The sequence below is a fragment of the Chinchilla lanigera genome, unplaced genomic scaffold, assembly GCF_000276665.1.
Source record: "Chinchilla lanigera isolate Chin_1 unplaced genomic scaffold, ChiLan1.0 scaffold00009, whole genome shotgun sequence".
Taxonomy (NCBI): Eukaryota; Metazoa; Chordata; class Mammalia; order Rodentia; family Chinchillidae; genus Chinchilla; species Chinchilla lanigera.
In genome coordinates, this window is record NW_004955410.1 from 11192659 (window position 1) to 11214092 (window position 21434).

At 35.2% G+C, this 21434-nt stretch overlaps 1 protein-coding gene across 1 annotated transcript in view; it reads right to left on the reverse strand.

Moving 5' to 3' along the window:
* LOC106147760 (translation initiation factor IF-2-like) overlaps positions 1 to 7980 on the reverse strand; it is a gene marked incomplete in the record, with an annotated part of 12059 nt that extends 4079 nt beyond the window's left edge. The window contains 3 exon segments of the mRNA XM_013510491.1: positions 1 to 391; positions 4392 to 4476; positions 7826 to 7980. Of these exon segments, the coding sequence (XP_013365945.1) occupies positions 1 to 391; positions 4392 to 4476; positions 7826 to 7980 (631 nt within the window).
* Positions 7981 to 21434: the final 13454 nt, after the last annotated feature.

Here is a 21434-nt window from a genome sequence, read left to right on the forward strand (position 1 = left end):
GGGGCGCCTCTCGCGCCGCGCGTCTCTCGCTACTTTTCTCGCCCGGCCGCCGCCCCTCCCCCTCCGAGGGTGGAGGACGCCGCGGAGCTTGGGCCGCCCGGATCAAGATGGCGGCCGGCGCCCACCCCTGGGCTTTGTCATTGGACGGCGCCTCACCCCCAGGTTTCTCTTTCTTCTCCTCTCTCGCCTCCTTTCGCCCTCTGCCTTTCTTTAAATGGGCCTGCCTCAGGCCCCGCCCACCGCCGCCCCGGCTCCACCCATTGGGTGCTCTCAGAAGAGGGGCGGGGACTGGGGGGGGAGGCCAGTTCCTGGGAGAGAATGTTGGGGTGGGTGATGGTGGTGGTCTTGGACGCGAGTCAACAGTTGGGTGGGTGTGGGAGGGTGGCCATGTCTACAGTAGGAGGTGGATGGCGGCTCCATCTTGGGGAGTGAGTGGGTCTGTGGGTGTGCATGGAACTGGGAGATCTACCAGCCTGAGTAACAAAGGGAGACAGCCAAGGACCTGCTAGAGTCAGAGCCGGGGTTTAAGTCTACAGGGGTGTGCCTTTTACAGTTCCCTTCTAAATCCTCAGAGGCCCCTTTTGGCATCTTCGTTCAAAGCTCTTCTCTCTCTTGACCCCCAATCCATTGCAAGAAGTCAGTAAACACTCAGGTAATGTGGGTGGCATTGGAGAGAAAGGCTTCCTCCTGTCAGTGGAACCATCTTCCTATTGGAGAGACGCTTAATGAGGAAAGCAAAGCCTTTCATACTCCATGGAACTAAACACTCTTCGCTCAAGTGGATCAAACATCAATTACAACAAAGCAACTCTGCTTAAAGGAAATAGAATTATATTGAATATATAGTTCTGTTGGGGTACCCCCTCATATTTCGTTTGGTTTTTTAAAAGATGTCTATTTGTAGCACCATACCTATCATTAGAAAGCCTGCAGCATCACATATAGTCAACAGGCTCTGTTGGAAGGAGCACGTTTTTCAGGACGCCTGACCTTTTTGTGTTTGAGAGGATATTGTTTTGTCATCTTTTCTGCGTTCCATACTGAACTCAGTACCTGTGAGAGACTGGGCATTCAGTATGCCTGCTGAACGGAACAATGAAAAAGTGATGATTATTTGAAAAGGAGTAAGATAAAAGAAATGACGAAATTTCTTAGAAAAGGGTAGTTTTATGTTTTTGTAGTTGTGTTGCAGTTTTCTCATAACTCCTTTTTTTAAGGTGCCCCCCTCCCCCCCACCCCCGTGCTGGGGATCAAACCCTGGACCCGTGTACCAAGCAAACACTCTACCAGAGCTGTAGCTTTCTCTTAAATTTTTGAGGGCATAGGAAAAAATCCTGACACTTAGAACTTTGAAGTAGGCATGCAAATTTTACCCTATAATAAACTATACTTTTACAAAAGACAATAAAATACAGAATTTCTGTGATTTATATATAGTACTAACGGTTCCCTTGACTATTTGAATTTAAAGAGACCTAGTTCAATCGCTTTCTTTCTCAGATGAGGAATTTCGATCCAAAGTGATTCATTACTACACCTTATTGATGGCAGGATTGGGACTCAAGGTCTTCAGATCCTTAATCTAGGAATCTTTATACTAACTGGTAGTTTTTCAAATTATGCTGGTCTGTAATTCAGTGGGGTGACCAGGGAACAAAGCTGCACCCCTATTTGTATTTCTAACTGATGCATAATTGAGCAGTTTTTATCTGTCCTATATAAGACTTAGATAATATTTTGTTTGAACTAGATAACACTTTGTTTAGTTTCAATAAATACTAAAAAATAATTACAAAGTTACTTCTCTACACTAAAGTGTCCTCTCTACACAATGGATTTATTGGAAAAATTAAATTTCTGTGAACCAAAATCATGATAACTTTCTGCAAAGAAAATCATTTTCCTACAAAGCACAGATAATCAGAACAACATTATTGAGCTTCTTAGCAAATTTCCTAACTCGTTATAAAGAAATATTGAGGCAATTCTTTATATCATAATTAGTTGTCTTAGTAATTCTGAGAATAATGTGAAATTTGAATAACTTCCATAGGAATACTCCTGGATATTAACAGAAAATCTCACAGAGTAAGCCCAATAGAAAGCCAGGGGGACTTCACAGTAAAAGAAAAAGAGAAAATTAGGATAAATGTAGTTCTGGCTTCTTATAGTGCTATTCCCACAATGCCATGTTAATTATAATGTTATCAATTTTTTAGGTCTTTTGGCACATACATATGTACCAGGCATCTCTAGAGATGTATAGAATTAATTAATTTTAATTAAATATTTTTCAACAATTTTGATTCTAAGAAAACATAATATCTCAACAAATTGTCAAAACTTCAAAGAGTTTACTTATATTGCATCCTCAATGAATTTACCTTAAACATAATATTTTAATGAAATATCATTAGGAACCAGTATCCTGTTAAACTGCTTAAATCATTTTATAGTTTTAAATTTTGGTTCTTTTATCCTTTTACCATTGTTTCTTAATTTCTTCTTGATGTCTACCTTTGATTAGCTCACATAGTCTTATAAATCATTCCTTATCTATTCTAAGTGAGTAGAATTTGCACATAAAGGTGTTGTATTTCTTTGAGGTTCTGAAATATGAAGTTTATGGAAAGTTGACAAGTTAAGTTTTCCTTCCTGAGGAACGACAATAAATAATCCTCAATTTATTCCTTTACTCTCAAGAATAATTATGTCTGGTAGGTGACAGAGTAAGCATAAACAGAACTAGCTGCATGCTTCTATTTTCTGTATTTACAACTTACATTATCAAAAAATCATAATAATTGGACAGATTGAAAACAAAATATCCCTTAGCCACTCCAAATCTTTAATATCCCATTTCTATCAAATAATTTGCTTCTTCAATAGAAGCAAAACAAATTTAGTAGAGAGTATTGGATGAAAGTTGTCAAAAATATCTACTCTGGAATCAGACTTGAAATCATGTCTTTACAACAAAATATTTTGGGATCTTTTTAAATCTTTGTGAGTCAATATTCCCATCCACAAAAATAGATGTAACCTCTATTTCAATGGACTGTTTTGAGGATTAGATGAGATACTATTTATAAAACCTTTACTATAGTGCCTAGAACTTGGTTACAAAAGTTACAGCTATCTTTGTCTTACCTGATTTTGAGAATGTTTCTTGGTTTAACCAACATTTCAAACCTATTACAGGAAGTCTAGATATATAAATGCCTACACACATACTTTTGCTTGTTTATGACAGTGTCTTGCTATGACTATGTAGTTCAGGCTTGTCTTGACCTCTCTATGTAGGCAAGCATGGCCTCCAGATGATGGCAGTCCTCCTGCTTCAGCCTCCCCAAGTTGGGATCACAGCCATGTGCCACCAGCCCTGGCTGTAGATATTTTTATAAGTAATAGAATTGATGCAATGAAAACAAAAATGTTAGAGCTAAAAGGAATCTTAGCTATTATCTAATATAGCCCACATTCTGAATTGAGATGGGAATCCTGAGATCCTACAGATCTGCCCAAGGTCACAGAACTGGACAGTGGAAGACAACTAGAACTTAGTTCTCTGCTAGTCTGTAGGTGTTTCTACCCTTCTAAGTTTTGTGTTTAATCCAAGGACTTAACATTAATTTTTAGTTTAAGTGATATTGAAATGCAGCATGATACATCAAGAAAAAATTCAGTTTTTTCATTAGACCCATTCTAAAGCAATTTACATTATTTTACAAATATTATTTCAATATATGCTCTAATACTGCTTAATGTTAAAATATGTGAAGACCATGTAAACTGAGAGGATTAGACTTCTGCTTTCAAGAATACGGAATACATGTACTTTCTGTACTCCTCCTGCAAATTATAACTTAAAACTCTGGAGATTGCATATAAAATAAACATAAGAAGACTCTTAAAAAATGGAAAGAAGGCAGGTAGGCTTGTGATCTTAGATAACAGTGAGTTCCCTGGTTTCCTTTCCATCCTTTTCACCCAGAGCTGAAGTTGCTGAAGAAGACAACAACCCAGAAATGCTAACAGGTGTAAACTTAAATAGTTTTACCAGAATCTTGTTTTCTTAGCCATGGGATCAGGAAAGGGACAGTCTAGCAAGACAAAAACCTTTTAGAAAATAATTGCCCTCCTGCCACAAAATACCACAAATAAAAGATACAACTTCTGACCTTGCCAGGCTGTAACAAGGCACAACCGCATCTCTGCAGGGGTAGTATCAGAGGAGGCTAGATAAGAAATCAGAACTTTCATCCCTTCTAGGCAGTAAATAGGCAATCTCCACTCAAGATATCAGTGGAAATACTCCTACCCCTCCAGCCCTAGTAGGAAGTCCAAATTCCCATGCCCACACAACGCTAACTAAGAGCCCCTCACCTCACCTGGATCTCCTCAGAAGCAGAATTAGAAACCTGGATTCCTTGCTGGCGGTACTTAGACAGTTGGAACAGTGTTAGAGAAGACCAACTAAAATGTTTATGTAAGTTTCAGAGTCATAATTGAATACCCAAAATATCTGGGTTTCTATTGAAAACCACCAGAAAGGTCTCAAATTGAACGAAAAAAGATAATGTTTGCCAACACTGAGATGAAAAGGATATTAGAATTATATGGCAGTTTTCAAGTAATCATAAAAATACATCTACAAATAACTATTACTACCTTCCATTTTGGTATTAAGAGAAAAACTAGAAAGCTACAGCAAAGAAATAGAAAATCTCACAAAATAAATATGAGATATGGAGAAGAACCAAATGGAAATTTTAGAACTGAAAAATTTTAAAACCACCATTATAAAAAGGTTCAGAGGGTGGCTCAACAGTAGAATAGAGAGAACAGACAGAAAAATTTGTAATCTAAAGATACAATAATAAATATTATACAATATGAAAACAGAAAAATGAACAAAACATCAGGGATTTGTTGGACTATAAGATCTAATATTTGTGTCATTAGAATCCAAAGTCAGCCTGATTTACATAGTGAGACCCTGTCTCAAAAAAATAAAATAACAACAAAATGATTCCTTACTTACAAATGGAAAACAGTTCAAATGACATCAAATTTCTCATCAAAATCCAAGTATGTCAGAAGAAAATGGCTCAATATTTTTCATGTGCTGAAAGAGATGTGTCAACCCAAATTCCTATGTACTGTGAAAACATCCTTTAAGAGTATAAAAGAGATCAAGACATTGATCTCATGCAAACAAAATTTGTTGCCAAGAGCCATCCTCTAAAGAATAGCTAAAGGAAGTTGTGTAGACAGGAAACAATAAATGGGTTCTTAGAACATTGGGTAGAAGACAACACTGAAGGAAAAAATATATGCAAATCCTCTGTATTTTAAAAAAAATGATTTGATAGCTGATATGGACTGAATGTTTGTATTCCCACAAAATTCATATTTTGAAGCCCTAATCCCTATTGTGATTTAGCAAAGTAAAGGGACATAAAGGGAGATAAGGTTTCTAGATTTCACTAGAACTGGCAAAAATGACACCAGTAGACTGGTATAAATTATTTACATATAGAACAACAGAAAAACCTATATAAACAGATATACATACAAACTTTGTGGAGTAAAAAAAAAAAATTCTAAGAAACTTTTTTGGTAGATCCACAGAAAGGGAGAAAAAGAAAATAGAAAAATGAAAAACAGAGGAAATTTAAATTAAACTGAGTAGATAAATTATAAATAATGTGTTCCTCAATACTTATCTGTGAATGATTAGTCAGATTAGAAATTGTCCAGATGGGAAATAGGTCAAGAAATTGGCCAAATCTGAAATTACACAAGCCTAAAATTAACAAAAATTCTTCAGCAGTTGTTCTTTTTTGAAGGTTCAAGGGTGCATCTATGTCCTCAATTTTCCAATTTGTAAGACCTGTACATATTCCTTGGCCCAATGGTGCTTCCTCCATGCTGGGAGTCAGCAAAGTTACATCTCTGTGACCATTCTTAAGAGTTACATCTCCCTATGACTGTTCTTTTTAACTTCCTGCTGGTATTTTTAAAGCCCTTGTGAATAAACTGAGTCTACCAGACTGGTCCAGAATAATCTACCTATTTTAAATCATCTGCTTAAGAACAAAAATAAATAAATGAGTAATCTGATTAGCAACCTTCATTCCCTTTCAAGCCTTAATTCTCCTTTCTGGATAATTTAGCATGGTTGCATATTCCACAAATTAAGATATGAGTATCTTTAGGGGTGTCATTTTTTCTGCATACAGAATCACAACTTCAACTAGTAATAAAGCAAGTCTAATAAACAGATATTCCTCATTTCACAACTTAGTTCTGTTCCTTCAATTAGGCCATAAATGAATTGGTCACTAAATGAGCAATTGTGTGTAGTATGTACAATATTCAAAACAAAGAAATGGTCAAAGGAAACTCCAACTTGATGACTTTGCTTTTATTTGCATAACTCTTACATGCAGTACTGCATCATATAACAACATAAAACTACAGTACTGTATAATGCAATCAGCAAAAATTACAGTAGTGTATAAACAAGATCTGCTATACCAAAAAATAGACTTTGAGGATCTATAAACAGGATGTACAGAACTGTACACAAAAAAATAATAATGACAGATTGTAAGCTTTCGTGGCAGATCATAAGTCCAAACAGCACACCTTGGTCTTCAATCTGAACAGTCATTCAGCAGGTAGGTCATTGAATGAGTAAATATCTGAATATTGAATACTCGATCTATGTCAGACCCTGGGCTAAGCACTTCACTTCTTCCTCTTCATAACAAGTACTATTCTGTATGTTCCCTCTTACAAACAGGCAACATGGGAACTATTCTTTAACATCTACATATCTTTGGTCTTTCCCCCTTTTCCCCTTTCCAAATTTTACGCATCCTTTTGGCCACCTCCCCAAAGACATTGGTGCTGTTACTTTTTTGTTCTATGATGGCTGTAGATTTGCTTTTACCTCTCCTACTCCATGTTTTTCTGTCCTCATCCATACCCACACCTTAGTTTCATCCTAGTAAAATCACTGTTACTGAGGGGAAGGAGTTCTGTCAGTCGTGTCAGAGCAGAAGAAAAGTTGTGAGCCATCTAGGTTATAAACTTCACAGCAATGCTTTTTCTTATTCATCTTTGTATTTGTCATTGTAGGTATCACTGTCTTAATGTTTTCTCTGCATGTAGTACTTTATAACTTATTTATTTTTATCTTAAAGATAAAAGAACAAAAACAAAATAACAACAAAAAACTATAAAAATGATACAGAATCTCAGAACAAAATGATAGGAAATCAACAATGATAGTTGTACTACTTATTGTTATCTTCAAAGTAGTTGCTCAGATTACCAGATATAGGTATGCAAGATTGATCAAACAATTAAACATTACCTGTTCCTTATAATAACCCAATAGAAATTAGTAGTACAATTATGTTAGCTATCATATATATAAGTATAGATATACATCCTGTCTTTCTTTGCTACTTTATAATTTAAAAATATTTTATCTGATTTGATCCTTAAAGACTCAGGTTTTTGAAACAAGTCTTTTAATGTTGAAGATGACAGAATTGCTCTTGGCTATCTTTAAAACTTCACCCTTTGTATTTTCATCTTTTTTTGAATTTTAGTCTTGACTGACATGAGCAAGCAATGATTTAGTAAAGTACCATCATGCTCTAAAATTCTTTGAAGAAAAATACAGAAAATTAAGGATTTTTAAAAGATTAGAAAACATACAAACTAAATTATTACAAACCAATGGTTCTCATCCAGTTAGGAAGCCAAGCCATTGCAGTTGATGTGGTGCCCAGGGTCTGCAGCTGACTGCTCTTTCCAGTGTGGCAGGTGCCAGCGCATAAGAATACTGCCCATCTTCCAGGCAAGGGCTCCCACAGCCCTGGCTGCCTTTGGGCAGTGGCCACCGCATCCAGGCCTTGGCACGTAATTGCTGGAGAATTGTCTGGGAATAACATCTGGCATGACTAGGGAAAAGGAAAGGAGAAGTGATGGAGACCACTATGAAGCAGCCTTGAGCAGGACTTAAATTAATCAAATGGCTTTTCATTTTCACTTGTGAATCTGTCAAAGGCCTAGGCTCCTTGTCTAGAAATGGATGGCAGACTCATAGTATGTGAACCTCTGAGTCATTAATCCCTACTGAAGCCTGTAATGGCAGATGAAGCTGGAAAGCCTCAAAGGATAAGACAAGATCACAGCCAAGGATACCTGGATCTGTTCTCAACTAGATTAACACTATAGCCTCAGGCATCTCACTCCTGGGTGGATTAATTTAATCCTTATTAAGGGTTAATTTAATACCTAACTTGGAGAAGTCCTTGAGTGATTTTGCCCTTTTTGAGTATGCTCCTCCTTTCTTCTGATAACCAAATGAATATGGGCCACCCAGAGAAGGTCTTGGTCTTAGCCCTGAGAGAATCTCAAATTCTGTGAGAAGGGTTTGACCCTCCTGGAGCCCTGCAATCATTCCATTTGCCTCTTTTTATTTAGCCTTTGCCTTACACTCATTCATGAGATTGCAGACCTGATCAGCCCACAATAACTAAGTGATATTATTAACCTGATGGAGAAGTAGCTTAGAGCAAGTTTATGGTCCTCTGAAAGGGCCATGAAAGAACCTTAGAGTATGCCTTTTACCAAGTCTGTGCTGCCTTGGGCACTGAATGTTTGCCCAGTAGTCAACAGTGAACTCCTCCTACCAAAACAGGAAAAAACAAAAGCAAGACATTTTCCTCTTCACTTAGTTTCTTTTCTTAAAACCCCACCTCACACAAAAATTTGTCCCCACTTAGCCAAACTCACCTCCTTTGGTCATACACAAGGAGGGAGCTCCACAGAAGACTTTGCTAAAAGGCTTCTATTTTCTTCCTTATTATTGTAACCTTTTTTTTTTTTTTTATTGGGTTTTGTTGTGGTATTTTCATATAAGCATATAAAATATTTTTATTATATCCTTTCCCTTATTGCCATCTCTAACAGCCCCACCCCCTTCCCCTTGTTCCCTTCCTCTGGCCTAAGACTTTCCCTTCTACTTTCATGTCTTCTTTTTTTTAAGATTCCGCATATTAGGGAAAGCATGTGATACATACCTTTCTGGGTCTGGATTATTTAGTTTAATACGTTGATTTCCAGTTCTGTCCGTTTTCCTGCAAGTGACAGAATTTCATTCTTTGTAGCTAAATAATGCTCCATTTTATACATATTTTCTTTATCAATTTCTTTATCAATATGGATTCTTTATGATTCCATATTTTGCCTGTGGTGAATTGTACTGCAACTAACATAGATATGCAGGTATTTCATTAGTACACTGAATTTAATTTCTCAGTTATATTAAGAGTGGTACAGCTGGATCATGTGCTAGCTCTATTTTTAGCTTTTTCAGGATCCTTACTAGTGATTTCCACAGTGGCTGTACTAATTTACATTTTAACCAATAGTATAGGATTCTTCTCTCCCTGCATTCTCACCAGCATTTATTATTTTCTGTGTTCTGGATGATAGCCATTCTGACTGAGCTGAGGTGGCATCTCAATGTAGTTTTCATTTGCATTTCTCTGATGGCTAAAGATGTTAATTTTATTTCATATAATCATTGACCATTTGTACTTCTTCTTTTGAGATGTGTCTGTTTGTCTCCTTTTGATTGGATTATTTTTTTTTTGGAGTTTTTTTGACTTCTTTATATATTCCAATATTTATATATTCCAAGTATTAATCCTCTGTGGAAAGAGTAATTGAGAAAGACTTTCTCCTATTGTGTAAGCTGCCTCTTCACTCTGTTGTATCATTTGCTGTGCAGAAACTTTTAAATTTGGTGCAGCCCAGCACCTGCCTGGCAAGTGCAAGGTCATACGTTTGATTCCCAGTAAAATAAACAAATAAACAAACAAACAAACAAAACCTTAAATTTGGTGCAACCCCATTGCTAAGGCTTGCTATTATTTTCTGAGCTATTGGACTCCAGTTCCAAAAATCACTGTTTATTCCTACATGTTGAAGTGCTTCCTCAGTTTTCTTCTAACAGTTAGGTCTTTGGTCCTTTTACAGTTGTTTTTGGTATAGAACAAGAGATGAAAATCTAGCTTCAGTCTTCTACATGTTTTCCAATGACCATTTGTTAAAGAAGCTGTCATTTCTCTAACATATGTTTTTCGACCCTAGAATTAGATATCTGTAGCTGTGGGGGGTTATTTCTCTTCCCTCTATTTTGTGTCTTTAGTCTACATGTCTGCTTTTATGCAAGTACCATGCTGTTTTTGTTACTATGGGTCTGTAATGTATTTTGAAATTGGGAATTATGATACCTCCAGCGTTGTTTTCTTTTTTTTTTGCTTGGGATTCATTTGGCTACTTTGGGTCTTTCATGCTTTCATATGAATTTTTGCATTGTTTTTTCTACTTCTGTGAAAAATGTCATTGGTATTTTGATGGAAATTTATTTGAATCTATAGATCACTTTAGGTAATATGGCCATTTTAAACAATATTAATTCTGAAGATCCATGAACATGGGAGGTCTTTTCATAGTCTAGTGACATCTTCAATTTATTTATTCAGTGTTCAATAATTTTCACTATAGAAGTCTTTTATCTGCTTGGTTAGATTACTCTTGAATATTATTTTTTTAAGTATTGTGAATGGAATTGCTTTTCTGCTTTCTTTCTCAGTTCATTATTGGCATATAAAAATCTATTTATTTTATATGTTGATTTGATATCTTGCCATTTTACTGAATTTGTCAGATCTAAGTCTTTCAGTGGTGACTTTAGGGTCTTCTATGTGTGGGATCCCATATACTTCAAATTAGGATAATTTGACTTCTTCCTTTTTCTATTGTAGTTCTATCTTTCTCTTGCCAACTTGCTCTGGTTAAAATTTTAAGTACTATATTAAATAAAAGTGGTGAGAATGAACATTTTTGTCTCATTCCACATTTCAGAGGAAATGATTTGTTTTTTCTGTTCAGTGTGATGTTGATTTTGGGTCTGTTATACATAGCCTTTATTAAGTTGAGGTATGATCTTCCTATATCTAACTCCTTCAGGGTTTTATCATGAAAAAATATTGAATTTTGTCAAAGGATGTTTTTCTGCATCAATTGAAATGATCATGTAATTTTTTCCTTGATACTATTTGTGTAGTATATTATGTTTATTGATTTGCATATGTTAAATCATCTTTGTGTCCCTAGAATGAAACCAATTTAATCATGGCATATGATCATTTTGACATATTACTGTACTTGGTTGGCAAGTATTCCATTAAAGATTTTTTGCAACTATGTTCATGAAGAATATTTGCCTATATTTTTCTTTTGTTGTTGTGTCCTTATCCAGTTTTAGTATCAGAATGATATTGGCCTCATAGAATGAGTGTGGAAGTGTTCCTTCCCTTTCTATTTCATGGATTACTTTGAAGAACATTGGTGTTAGTTCTTCATAGGTTTGGTAAAATTCAGCAGCGAATGCCTGGTGCTGAGTTTTTGTGGAAGATTTTTTGTTACTGCTTCAATCTCATTGCTTGTTAGTGATCTGCTTAGGTTTTTTTTTTTTTATGTCCTCTTGCTCAATTTTGGTACAATACCTAATTGAGGTGTGTGTCCTCAAATTTATCAATTTCTCCAAGAGTCTCCAATTTATTGGAATGTAGGCTTTCAAAACAATCTCTAATGATCCTCTGGATTTTAGTTGTGTCTGCTGTAATACTCCTTTTTCTTTAATCTCTAACTGTATTTATTTGGGTCCTCCTCTCTTTTGGTTAACTTGGCTAAAAGTTCATGTGAATTTTTTGTTTCTTCTGATCAATTTTAGTTTAAGTCTGCTTTGTTAAATATGAATATAGATACTCTTGCTTGTTTTCAGGTTCCATTTGCATGGATTACTATCTTCTATCCTTCCACTTGCTAGGGAAGTATGTGTTTTGCAAAAAGCAGAGTTGAGCCTTAGTTATTTATTTGTGCGATTTGCTGGTCAGTGTTTTTTAGTAGGAGAATTAAGGCCCATTGCATTAAAGCTTACTCTTGAAAGGTATATGCTAATTAATTCCTGTCAGTTTGTTGTTTTTCTAATGTTTGAGTCTTTCCCAACTCTCAATTGTTTTTGTTTTGTTTTGTTTTGTTGTTATTTTAAAAATAAAAGGAGGAAAACATTGACAGACAGACAACCTTTTACAAAATAGCAAAAGAACAGTACAGACAATACAGAGTTACAAACAAAGTGGTAGGAAATTAACAATGCCTCTTGTATTACATATTGATATCCGCTTTGTTTCATCAGTGTAAAACCCAGCTCTCATTTGCTTATCTACTCTTCTTCTGTTTATAGGATTCCTTCTGCAGTGTTGGTTTAGTGGTCATGAATTTCTTTAACTTGTACTTATCTTGAAAGGTCTTCATTTCTCTTTCAGTTTTGCAAGATAACTTTCCTAGATAAAGTAATCTAGTTGAACAATTATTTTCTTTCAGGGCTTGAAAGAAAGCATCATTCCACTCTTTTGCCTTCCCTGGGCCTTCTCTGTTAAGAAATATGCACTTATTCTGATGAATTTGCCTTTATAAATGATTTAATATTTCTCTCTTGCAGCTTTCAATAATCTTTACTTGTTCTATACTCTTGGCATTTTAAGTATACTATGACAAGGAAAGTTCTTTTCTTGTTATGCCTGTGTGGGGTTCAAAATGCCTCCTGTACCTCAGTGTCCTTATCTTCTGTCTTGGTTACTTTTCTCTCCTTGCTGAGACAAAATACCGGGCACCCAAAATTAAGGACAGAAAGGTTTATTTAGCTTAAAGTTTGTGGAGGTTTCAGTCCATACTTGGCTGGCTCCCAGGCAGAAGGTAGCAAAGCAACAAGAGCAAAAAGGGGAATGGCAGCTGAACAGCAAAGCAGCCAGAGCAAAAGAGAGGAATCCCGGCCAACAGCCTCTTTCCCTCCCTTACACTGTAAACAGGCTACCTCCACCTAAGGGGCCTCTAGCTCTCACATAATCTCCATGCCCTCCTCTTGCACAGGCTCAGGATATATACAAAGTAAGCACCCTGGCTTCCTGCTGCGTCACTTAGCCAAACCTCTAGACTCCCCAAGTCGACACAATGTATCAACCATAACATCTTCCCTAAGATTTGGGACATTTTATTATTTTTCATTTAATATATTTTGTATGCCTTTAGTGTGTACCTTAGTGCCCTGTAAGGGGCTTATTTTATTGTTTAAAGCACTCAAAAAAAAATCATTATGATGTGAAAGGAGTAAATACTAAAGAAACAGGTGCTGATGCATTCTTTATTTGTGGTGATTTTTGTGTTACTTCCAACATGCTCTTTAGGCTCAGTTAATTAGCATGATCAATTATTTCCTAACAAAGCTACAAGCGTCCAACCATTGTATACTAGTTCTACTAATAAAATGTTGTACCTTTTTCATAGTCTTCAATTCATAAGCTTCTGTTTTACTGCTGTATAATAGGGCTTATTTTTACTATTTTACCAGTATTATAATCAATACTTAGCTCAACTCAGTGCAATATCTGAGGGATATGACATAATATCTGTTTTTTCTGTTTTTCAACTTTGGACTTGAGAATGAGAGATTGTGTTACTTGGATCATGTATAGCCCTTCTGCCACCATAAGACAGAATCTTAGGGATCAAATCCAAGCCAAGGAAGACATCGAAGACTAGAAAGAGTCCAGATCCTCACAACACATTGAACCATCAAATCCAACTTTAGACTGCCCACCTTCAGACACCTAGTTAAGAAATTAATAAAGGTCCTTAGGTTGCTTAAAATCAAACACACTCTGCAACAGACCCCCATGTGATTGTGATATGCACTCCACCACTCCAAGGATGTCCTGTGTCCCTATTGACTGCCAATGTTAGTTTGCCAAAATCATTTGAGATTTCAAAAATGTGTGTAAATTACCTTTTGAGAAATTCTTTCACATTCGAGTAGACACTCATGATAAATCATTTCTGTCTCAGACAATAAGTACTCAGTCTACAAAATATATTGTACAAAACCAAAAAGACCACAGGGTTATGTGATTTATGAAGTATTTTGATTTAAATTATTTAACTCCTATTTTTCAAGATTTGTAACTAATTTACTGAATGTATTTTCTGCACACTGTGATCAAGAAGATATTTCCACTGTCTCATCAACCTATGTTCACTCTTTTCTGGGGACTATGTGGTAGTGGCTCTGTGACTATTTCTTCCTATACAAGTGAGAAGGATCAAGTATCCTCTCCCATATCACTTTTTTTTCAGATTTTTTTTTAACCTTTCTTCTTAGCAAGGATTCTTCAAAATAATCAGATAGCACACTATTTCTAAATGGTAGTAATATTAATGTAAAATACATGTGTTATAAAAACAATAATATTGATAAAACATTACAGTAATATAAAATTTAAAACAAAAGTTTCACTTCCTGCTATCAATATTGAAGTATTTGTTTTCATGTTTTCTTGGTTCTTCCAATTTGATGTTGTCATAGATTTTCACTTAAAATAGAAACATTTCTCTATATTCTATATAATCTTAAGATATTAATTCTAGTACTCTATCACAAGGCAATATTTTTTCCATCTCAATGTTTAAATATAGTATTTGTGGAACATATAGGACATTAAGATGTTGTTTTCAGCTTTTGAAGATTAGGAATAATACTCAAAAGCACACATTTTTAACATATTCTTCTGTTTTTCATTACTTCCCTAAGATAAATTTTCTGGATCATAAATTTTAAAACTTTAAAATTATCAACATATATTGCCTTTCTTTTTGCAGTAGTGAGGATCGATCTCAGAGCCTTCTCACTGAACTGCATCCTCAACCTTTGTTTTATGCTATATTGATTTCTAAGCAAGTTTTACCAAATTACAGCATGAGCATATATATGCTGCACTTCAACCTTGTCTCTGTCTCCACTGGTCAGGTTTGCTAGTGTAGAGGAAAGCAAACTGAAAAGTAGGTTGAGTGTGGCTTTATTATACCTAAAATTTATTTTTTTAAAAAAACAAGTAGTAGGCTGGATTTGGTGTGTGACAGTAATGATCATATATATGAGAAGGATCAAGCATATAGGAGCATATATATGCTGCACTTCAACCTTGCCAGCACTGTTTTACATATATTAAACGTGGATACCACTAATTGTTATTCACTTACTAGAGGCAGTGAATATTTTATATTTCTTAACTGTTATTCAAGTTGTGCTTTCATGATTTCTCACCATCCTCTGGCTTTTTCAATGCTTTGATTTGTTATTTAGAGGAGATGATAGGTGTTTTGTATGATTTAATAGGCAAACATCAAATGTATATTTGCTATGGAGCAGTAAGAGAAGCTAATATCTCCTCCTGAACTATTTTAAACAGTGAACCAATTTTTTGAAAAGCAATTTCTTAGAAATTAATATGAAGTTTAAATCTAGGTCTAAAATCTCAATTATAGAAATGTAACTTGAGAGAACTATATTTTAATAGCAGCAGATGTTTAGAGGACCAGTTGGGCTCCAATTAGCAGGAAGTTTAATGAGCCCAGGGTAGGTGTCTACTGCCACAAAACTAATGTGATCTTATAGCTATATTAATAATTGCTCTACACCTTAAGCTGTTCCTGGGGTATTGGGTATAGTTCTGGGACATTTCCACAATGGAGTCTATCCTTAGGGCAATGACTAGGAAGATGAAGTGTCTCAACACTAGGTCATAGAAAGAATGAATAGATGGCTGAGCATGTTTTTCCTGAAGTAAAGAAGTTTCCTATAGGATTGCTATTAATGATATGCAAACATTTTAATCTTTGCTGTGCTTTCTGAGGTTCTAAACAGAGCAGCAACTAGCTATGGCCACTGTATAATTAGAAAAATGGACACTCATTAGGCAGCTAACCTAAAGGAAGTTTGCTCCTTTTTGCGTAAACAGAGTGTCACACTTTGGACCAGAGTATGGTGAGGGGAGTGAAGCAGTATTTCAGTCCTCGCTCATCCCCTTGGTTATGCACTTAAATTGTGTAATTTGTTCAACCATATGTAGTGGCCTTGGCTGTAAAGTTAACACATTGTTGTCATACACCAAATCCAGCCTATTACCTGTTTTGTTTTTTTTTTTTAAATAAATTTTAGGTGTAATAAAACCACACTCAACCTACTTTCCAGTTTGCTTTCCTCTACACTAGCAAACCTGACCAGTGGGGACAGAGACTGTATGGTCCACAAAGCTAAAACATTTACTGTCTATCCCTTTGCAGAAAAAGTTTGTCAATCCAGCACTATAGTGATTTTAATAATCTACTATCAGATGCTAGGAGTTGAAGTGACAATGGGGATTTAAAGGGTGAGTACTCGTTTTTAAAAAGCAAATTTTGGGAAAAAATTTTAACTTCCTAATTATTACACTATTTGTTTGCCTTTCAATCCTATGCCATTGTTAGAAAATGTATATATTAGAACACTTTCATTTATAAATAGCAGAAACTCACTTGGTTTTGATTAAATAAGAGAGAATTGGAAGGGTAGCTTGGTATCTCTGAAAATCCTGTGACAAATGTACAGCTGGGTCGGAAAAGCACACAAGCAAGTACTGAGCATTGTAAACAACTTAGAGTTCTGTAATTTCTATTTCCTAGTTTCGCTTCCCTCTGTGCATCTGCTATGGATTGAATACCATCCCCTCACAACTCATGAAAGAGCTTAATCCCCAAAGTATTATGTTAATGGTGTTAAGGAGGTGGAAACTTAATCCCACTATTGTATTTAGGGGCATTTGGGAAGTGATTAGATTATGAAAATTATTAAAGTTGATCCTATTACTGACTCCTGGAGGTTTTATAAGGAGAGGGAGGAATAGAGATGGAAATAGACACAATACAAGCATTCTCCTTCCGTGATGAGAGGCAGCCATAGGAGGCCCTTCCAAGAGCCTGTGTCCTGATGTTTGGACTTTGAACCTTCAGAACCATAAGCCAAAATAAACCCATTTTCCTTAAAAATAGCCTGCCTCTACTATTTCATTATAGGAATGAATAACTGACAAATACAGCATCTATTGTATGAATTTTTAAAGTTATATTATTAGTATTATTATAATTTTAAAATTCACTGTTATACAATGAAAACAACTCAGCCCCTGCCCACTCTATCAATTTTCCACTGTTTTTTATTTCCCAGAAGCAACCACTTTTAACTCTTCAAGCATTTCTTCTGTCCGTGTTTCTAAGTAACATGCCTATAGTGCTGTGTCTTCATTCCCCCATATTATTACTTATATATTTCTTACTATATGTAAATGATGAGAATTCTCCTTTGCTCTACCTCCTAATATATGTATGTCAAATATTTTGCTGAATCTGTATTTAGCATTTACATTGTTATAATCATGTAAATAAAGTAAAATTTCTGATAAAGTCTTTTTAAAATGGAAATATGTCATGCAGCTTTAGGGAGTTCCAAAAAGTATAAAGATCCAGAGGGTAGATGTTTATGATTACTTATCGTTATGCAATGCTAGCATATGTGAGGTAACCTTTAAGTGCTTATCAGGTGAATGTATGTCAATAAAAGTATTCAAGTAGATGTTGTATACTACTTCTAAGAAAACTACTATAGAGTGCATTGGATGAGATCTCAGGTTAAATAAATCTTTAATTTTTGTAGTTCTATGATCTACCAAAACTCATGGCTTTAGCTGCCATGTATATTCTGACACATCCTCAGAAAGACTGTCATATTTAACTTTGGGTCTACAATCAAATGTAGTACATAAAGAACAGATTGCCACACATCTTTGATAAATGAATTAAGGAAGGAGTTGCCTCTTTTGTATTGCTAGTCAATTCTCTGTAGACATCTTGGTGCCACTTTCCTTTGGGGTCTATTTTTAAATTGTTCTTACTCTTCCTCTTCACCAGCATAAATAGTCTGCATTGAGTGGTGACTCTCTTACCTGCATTAAAATAAGTATTTTCTAGCTGAATCAACCATTCTGCACTATATCTTTTGTGATTGACTAAGTCTGGGAGGAGGGTATAAACAGATATGTTTGTCTTCACTTGAATGGGAAAGGCTGTGTCTTCTATTTTCTTGAATTCCCTGGTTTCCTACACAATGCCATCCCATGAATATATTTACACATTTATTGGCTGATTTTGTCAATCTCAAAGTAAAATATAGGTGAGATCCACTTCATGAAAATCTAGTATATTAAAATGGAGTCTTTAAGAACTGAAAGCTGGGAAACATTGTGTCATAAAATTGTTTTTGATAAAATAATTCATAATGATATATACAATTCATATTTCAGTAGAGCCACAAGTTTTAGGGACATATGTAGTACAAAGTGAAGCATATCTAGAATAACAGATGGCCTAAGCATCTGCTTATGACAGTACATAGCAGGACATATAAGCAATGAGACTGTGTATTGTGAAAAAATGTGGAAATAAATATTTCTTACCAAAAAGCACTAAAAGTAGTCATCATTGGTGAAGACCAGAATCCTACTACATTTCTTTACTCTGTTTTTAGTAATTTAGTATTATTTTGACTTACACCACCGACAGTAGTAAGTAGAATAAGGAGCATTGCACCCTTTCCAGTGTTCCAATTTCAAAATGACATTTGAAGCTCTTGCATGTGTGGGTGCTGTACACACATTTTCCAGCATAAAAATATTTATTAATCATTCACTCTTTCCAAGGTGACAAAGACTGAGGAAAATTCTAATTTAGATTTGAGATAGTTTTGCTTCTATCTATTGAGATGCCATATGTATCTATACAAACGCATGATTTTTTTATAACAGGCTAGTTGTTCAGAAAAAAAAACTAGGCGTGGTATAGGAGATGGAATTTTTGTAGAAGCCAATAAAATAATGGTTTTATAATTACCTAAGATGCATACCAACTTAAATTTACAAGAGTATTAGCTTGGCCTGTAGCATCTTTGTGATAATTATTATTTCTGGGACTTTATATTCTAATTACTCTCTCACTTTACTTTGCATTCACTGAAACTATTGTTATTTACTATATTAATTTCTGTCATGGTATAAAGTGAAAGAGTGGAAAGGATGTTATCTTTTACTCAGTAGTGCGAACCTCTGAGTAGAAAGTCTTACCACCTTAGTTTAAATAATATATCATAAAAATCAAGGAAAGATGGTAAAAAAATTATCTGGATTTTGAGTTAGAGGATTGGTCTATGAATGAAAGAACATAAATTTTCCTAGCATTTTTATAAAAGAAATTCCTGCTTTCAGATAGGATTTTTGGCCTTTGTCAGGAGTTGAAAACCCATAGAAGTGTTTTGTTTGAATTTGCACAGAATTTCAATAATTATGAAAGTTTATAAGAAACTATAAGTCTCTAGTCATTTTCAAAAAACTATTGCTCCTCCTTAAGCTCCACGAAATTTCAAAGCTCTCAGAGCTTGTGGTCTTAATACTGATGTTATGGATATGTATACACACACACACACACACACACACACACACACACACACACACAAACACACATACACATACACACTACTTTATGGCTTTGAGTAACTTCAAAGAACTGAAGCTACATTTAGGCACTTCGAGGAAAAAAGTTATATATAGAAAATAATACTTTTATACTGTCCAATGGATATCCCAGTTTCATGCTGATGTCTAGCATATTTTTTTCTTTTACTCATTCATCTTGAAACAGGTCTTCTGGTGTTTGTTTGCTTAGGGGTTTGGTTGTTTGATCATTTGTTTTTTTGAGACAAGGTCTCACTCTGTAACTTAGGCTGGTCTTGAACTCACTATGTAGTGCAGGCTGGCCTCAAACTCATGGCAGTCTTCCAGTACCAGCCTCCCACATGCTGGGATTGCAAGCATGTGCTACTATGCATGGCTGTTTCTTTGGGTTTTGTTTTCACTTGCTTGCGAAAAAATTTGGCCAATCCAAGTACTGTAAAGGTCTCCTTTAAAAAAAGAAAGACAGACTGAATGGAAAAAACATTCTTTTGCTAGGATAGCAAGGGGAATATATTAAGTAAAATGATTAATTAATGTTAGAAATTATGTTACTACATAACATAATTTAAAGAACGGGATACAATTCTTGAATTCCCAGAGGACTTCTGTAATCCATTGTAAATATCAGGGCTCACTTTGAACATCCAGAAATCCAATGTACAATCATAATGACAGTGGTGCATTCTTGTCCAATTTTGTGGTTAATATGTCTACAACAAACAATCTGAAGACTAATTAGTACATATTTTTCTTCAATATGTTGTAAATGCTAAAAAATAAGCATTAGTACCCACCTGAAGCGAATGGAATTATAATATAAAGGTAATTCTGTCATTTAGCTTCAGTAAGACTATTAGTACTACTCTATATGTAACCTCTTTTATGTATACCTTCATTTTAGATGTTAATACATCACTAGTAGTTGATCAGTAGTTGGACATGTTTCTCTTTCTTCAAAGTTTGAAGTCTTAAATCAAATCCAATTTCCTTTGAATCCCCAGCTCTTAATAGAGTACTTCATATTTATATGTACAGTACAAATTTTTGAATGAATATATTGATTCACTAGCTATGTAACAGGTAACTTCTGGGATACTTGCTATTATTATGCAAATATTGAAGTTTTTAAAACTTAGATCTAAAACAATCTAAATGATCTCTTAGTTTCAAGACTATCTCTTTTCTCTCCATTTCTACCTCCATCTCTGTGTGTGTGTGTGCATGTGTGTGTGTATGTGTGTGTGTGTGTGTGTATGCTCCCTACTATTGGAGACCCCTAGAGTGAGCCTAGTAAAAGAGTTTAGCAAATTTGTTGTTGGTTCCATCTGCATGATTACTTGGAGTTTGGCATCCTCTAGGCAAGAATAAACAAATTTTCTGAGAAATTAGAGCATGTATAATCAAATCATGAGCTCTAGAATGGAAATGCAGGTTGGGGAAAGAGCCAAGTCTAGAAACTGTTCTTTAGGGACTAGAATAGCAACTCCTCTACTAATAGAGGTTATCTTTAAGTCTGTGATTTTGTCATAAGTCTCTCCAGTTTTAACTATAAGATGGAGGGTTTGGTGGCTCTGAAGGACAATTTTAGCCAAAGAATTTAAAGATTCTTGTTGAGCTTTTATACAAGTTACTATAGCTTTTCTTAATGACCTATAATAGTGCTTAGCTATTGGTGTAGCTGGAAATTGCCAGAAAGGCTCAGTAATTGGTACCCATTTTTATATCTAGCTTTTTACTATGGCATTGTTTTTATACATCTTTTGGTTATAATTTTCTGCTGGATGTTTAAACCAAATTAAAGTAAGATCAGGGGCTGGGGATTTAGCTCAGCGGCAAAGCGCCTGCCTGGCAAGCGCAAGGTTGTGAGTTTGGTTCCCGGTACCAGAGAAAAAAACAAAACAAAAC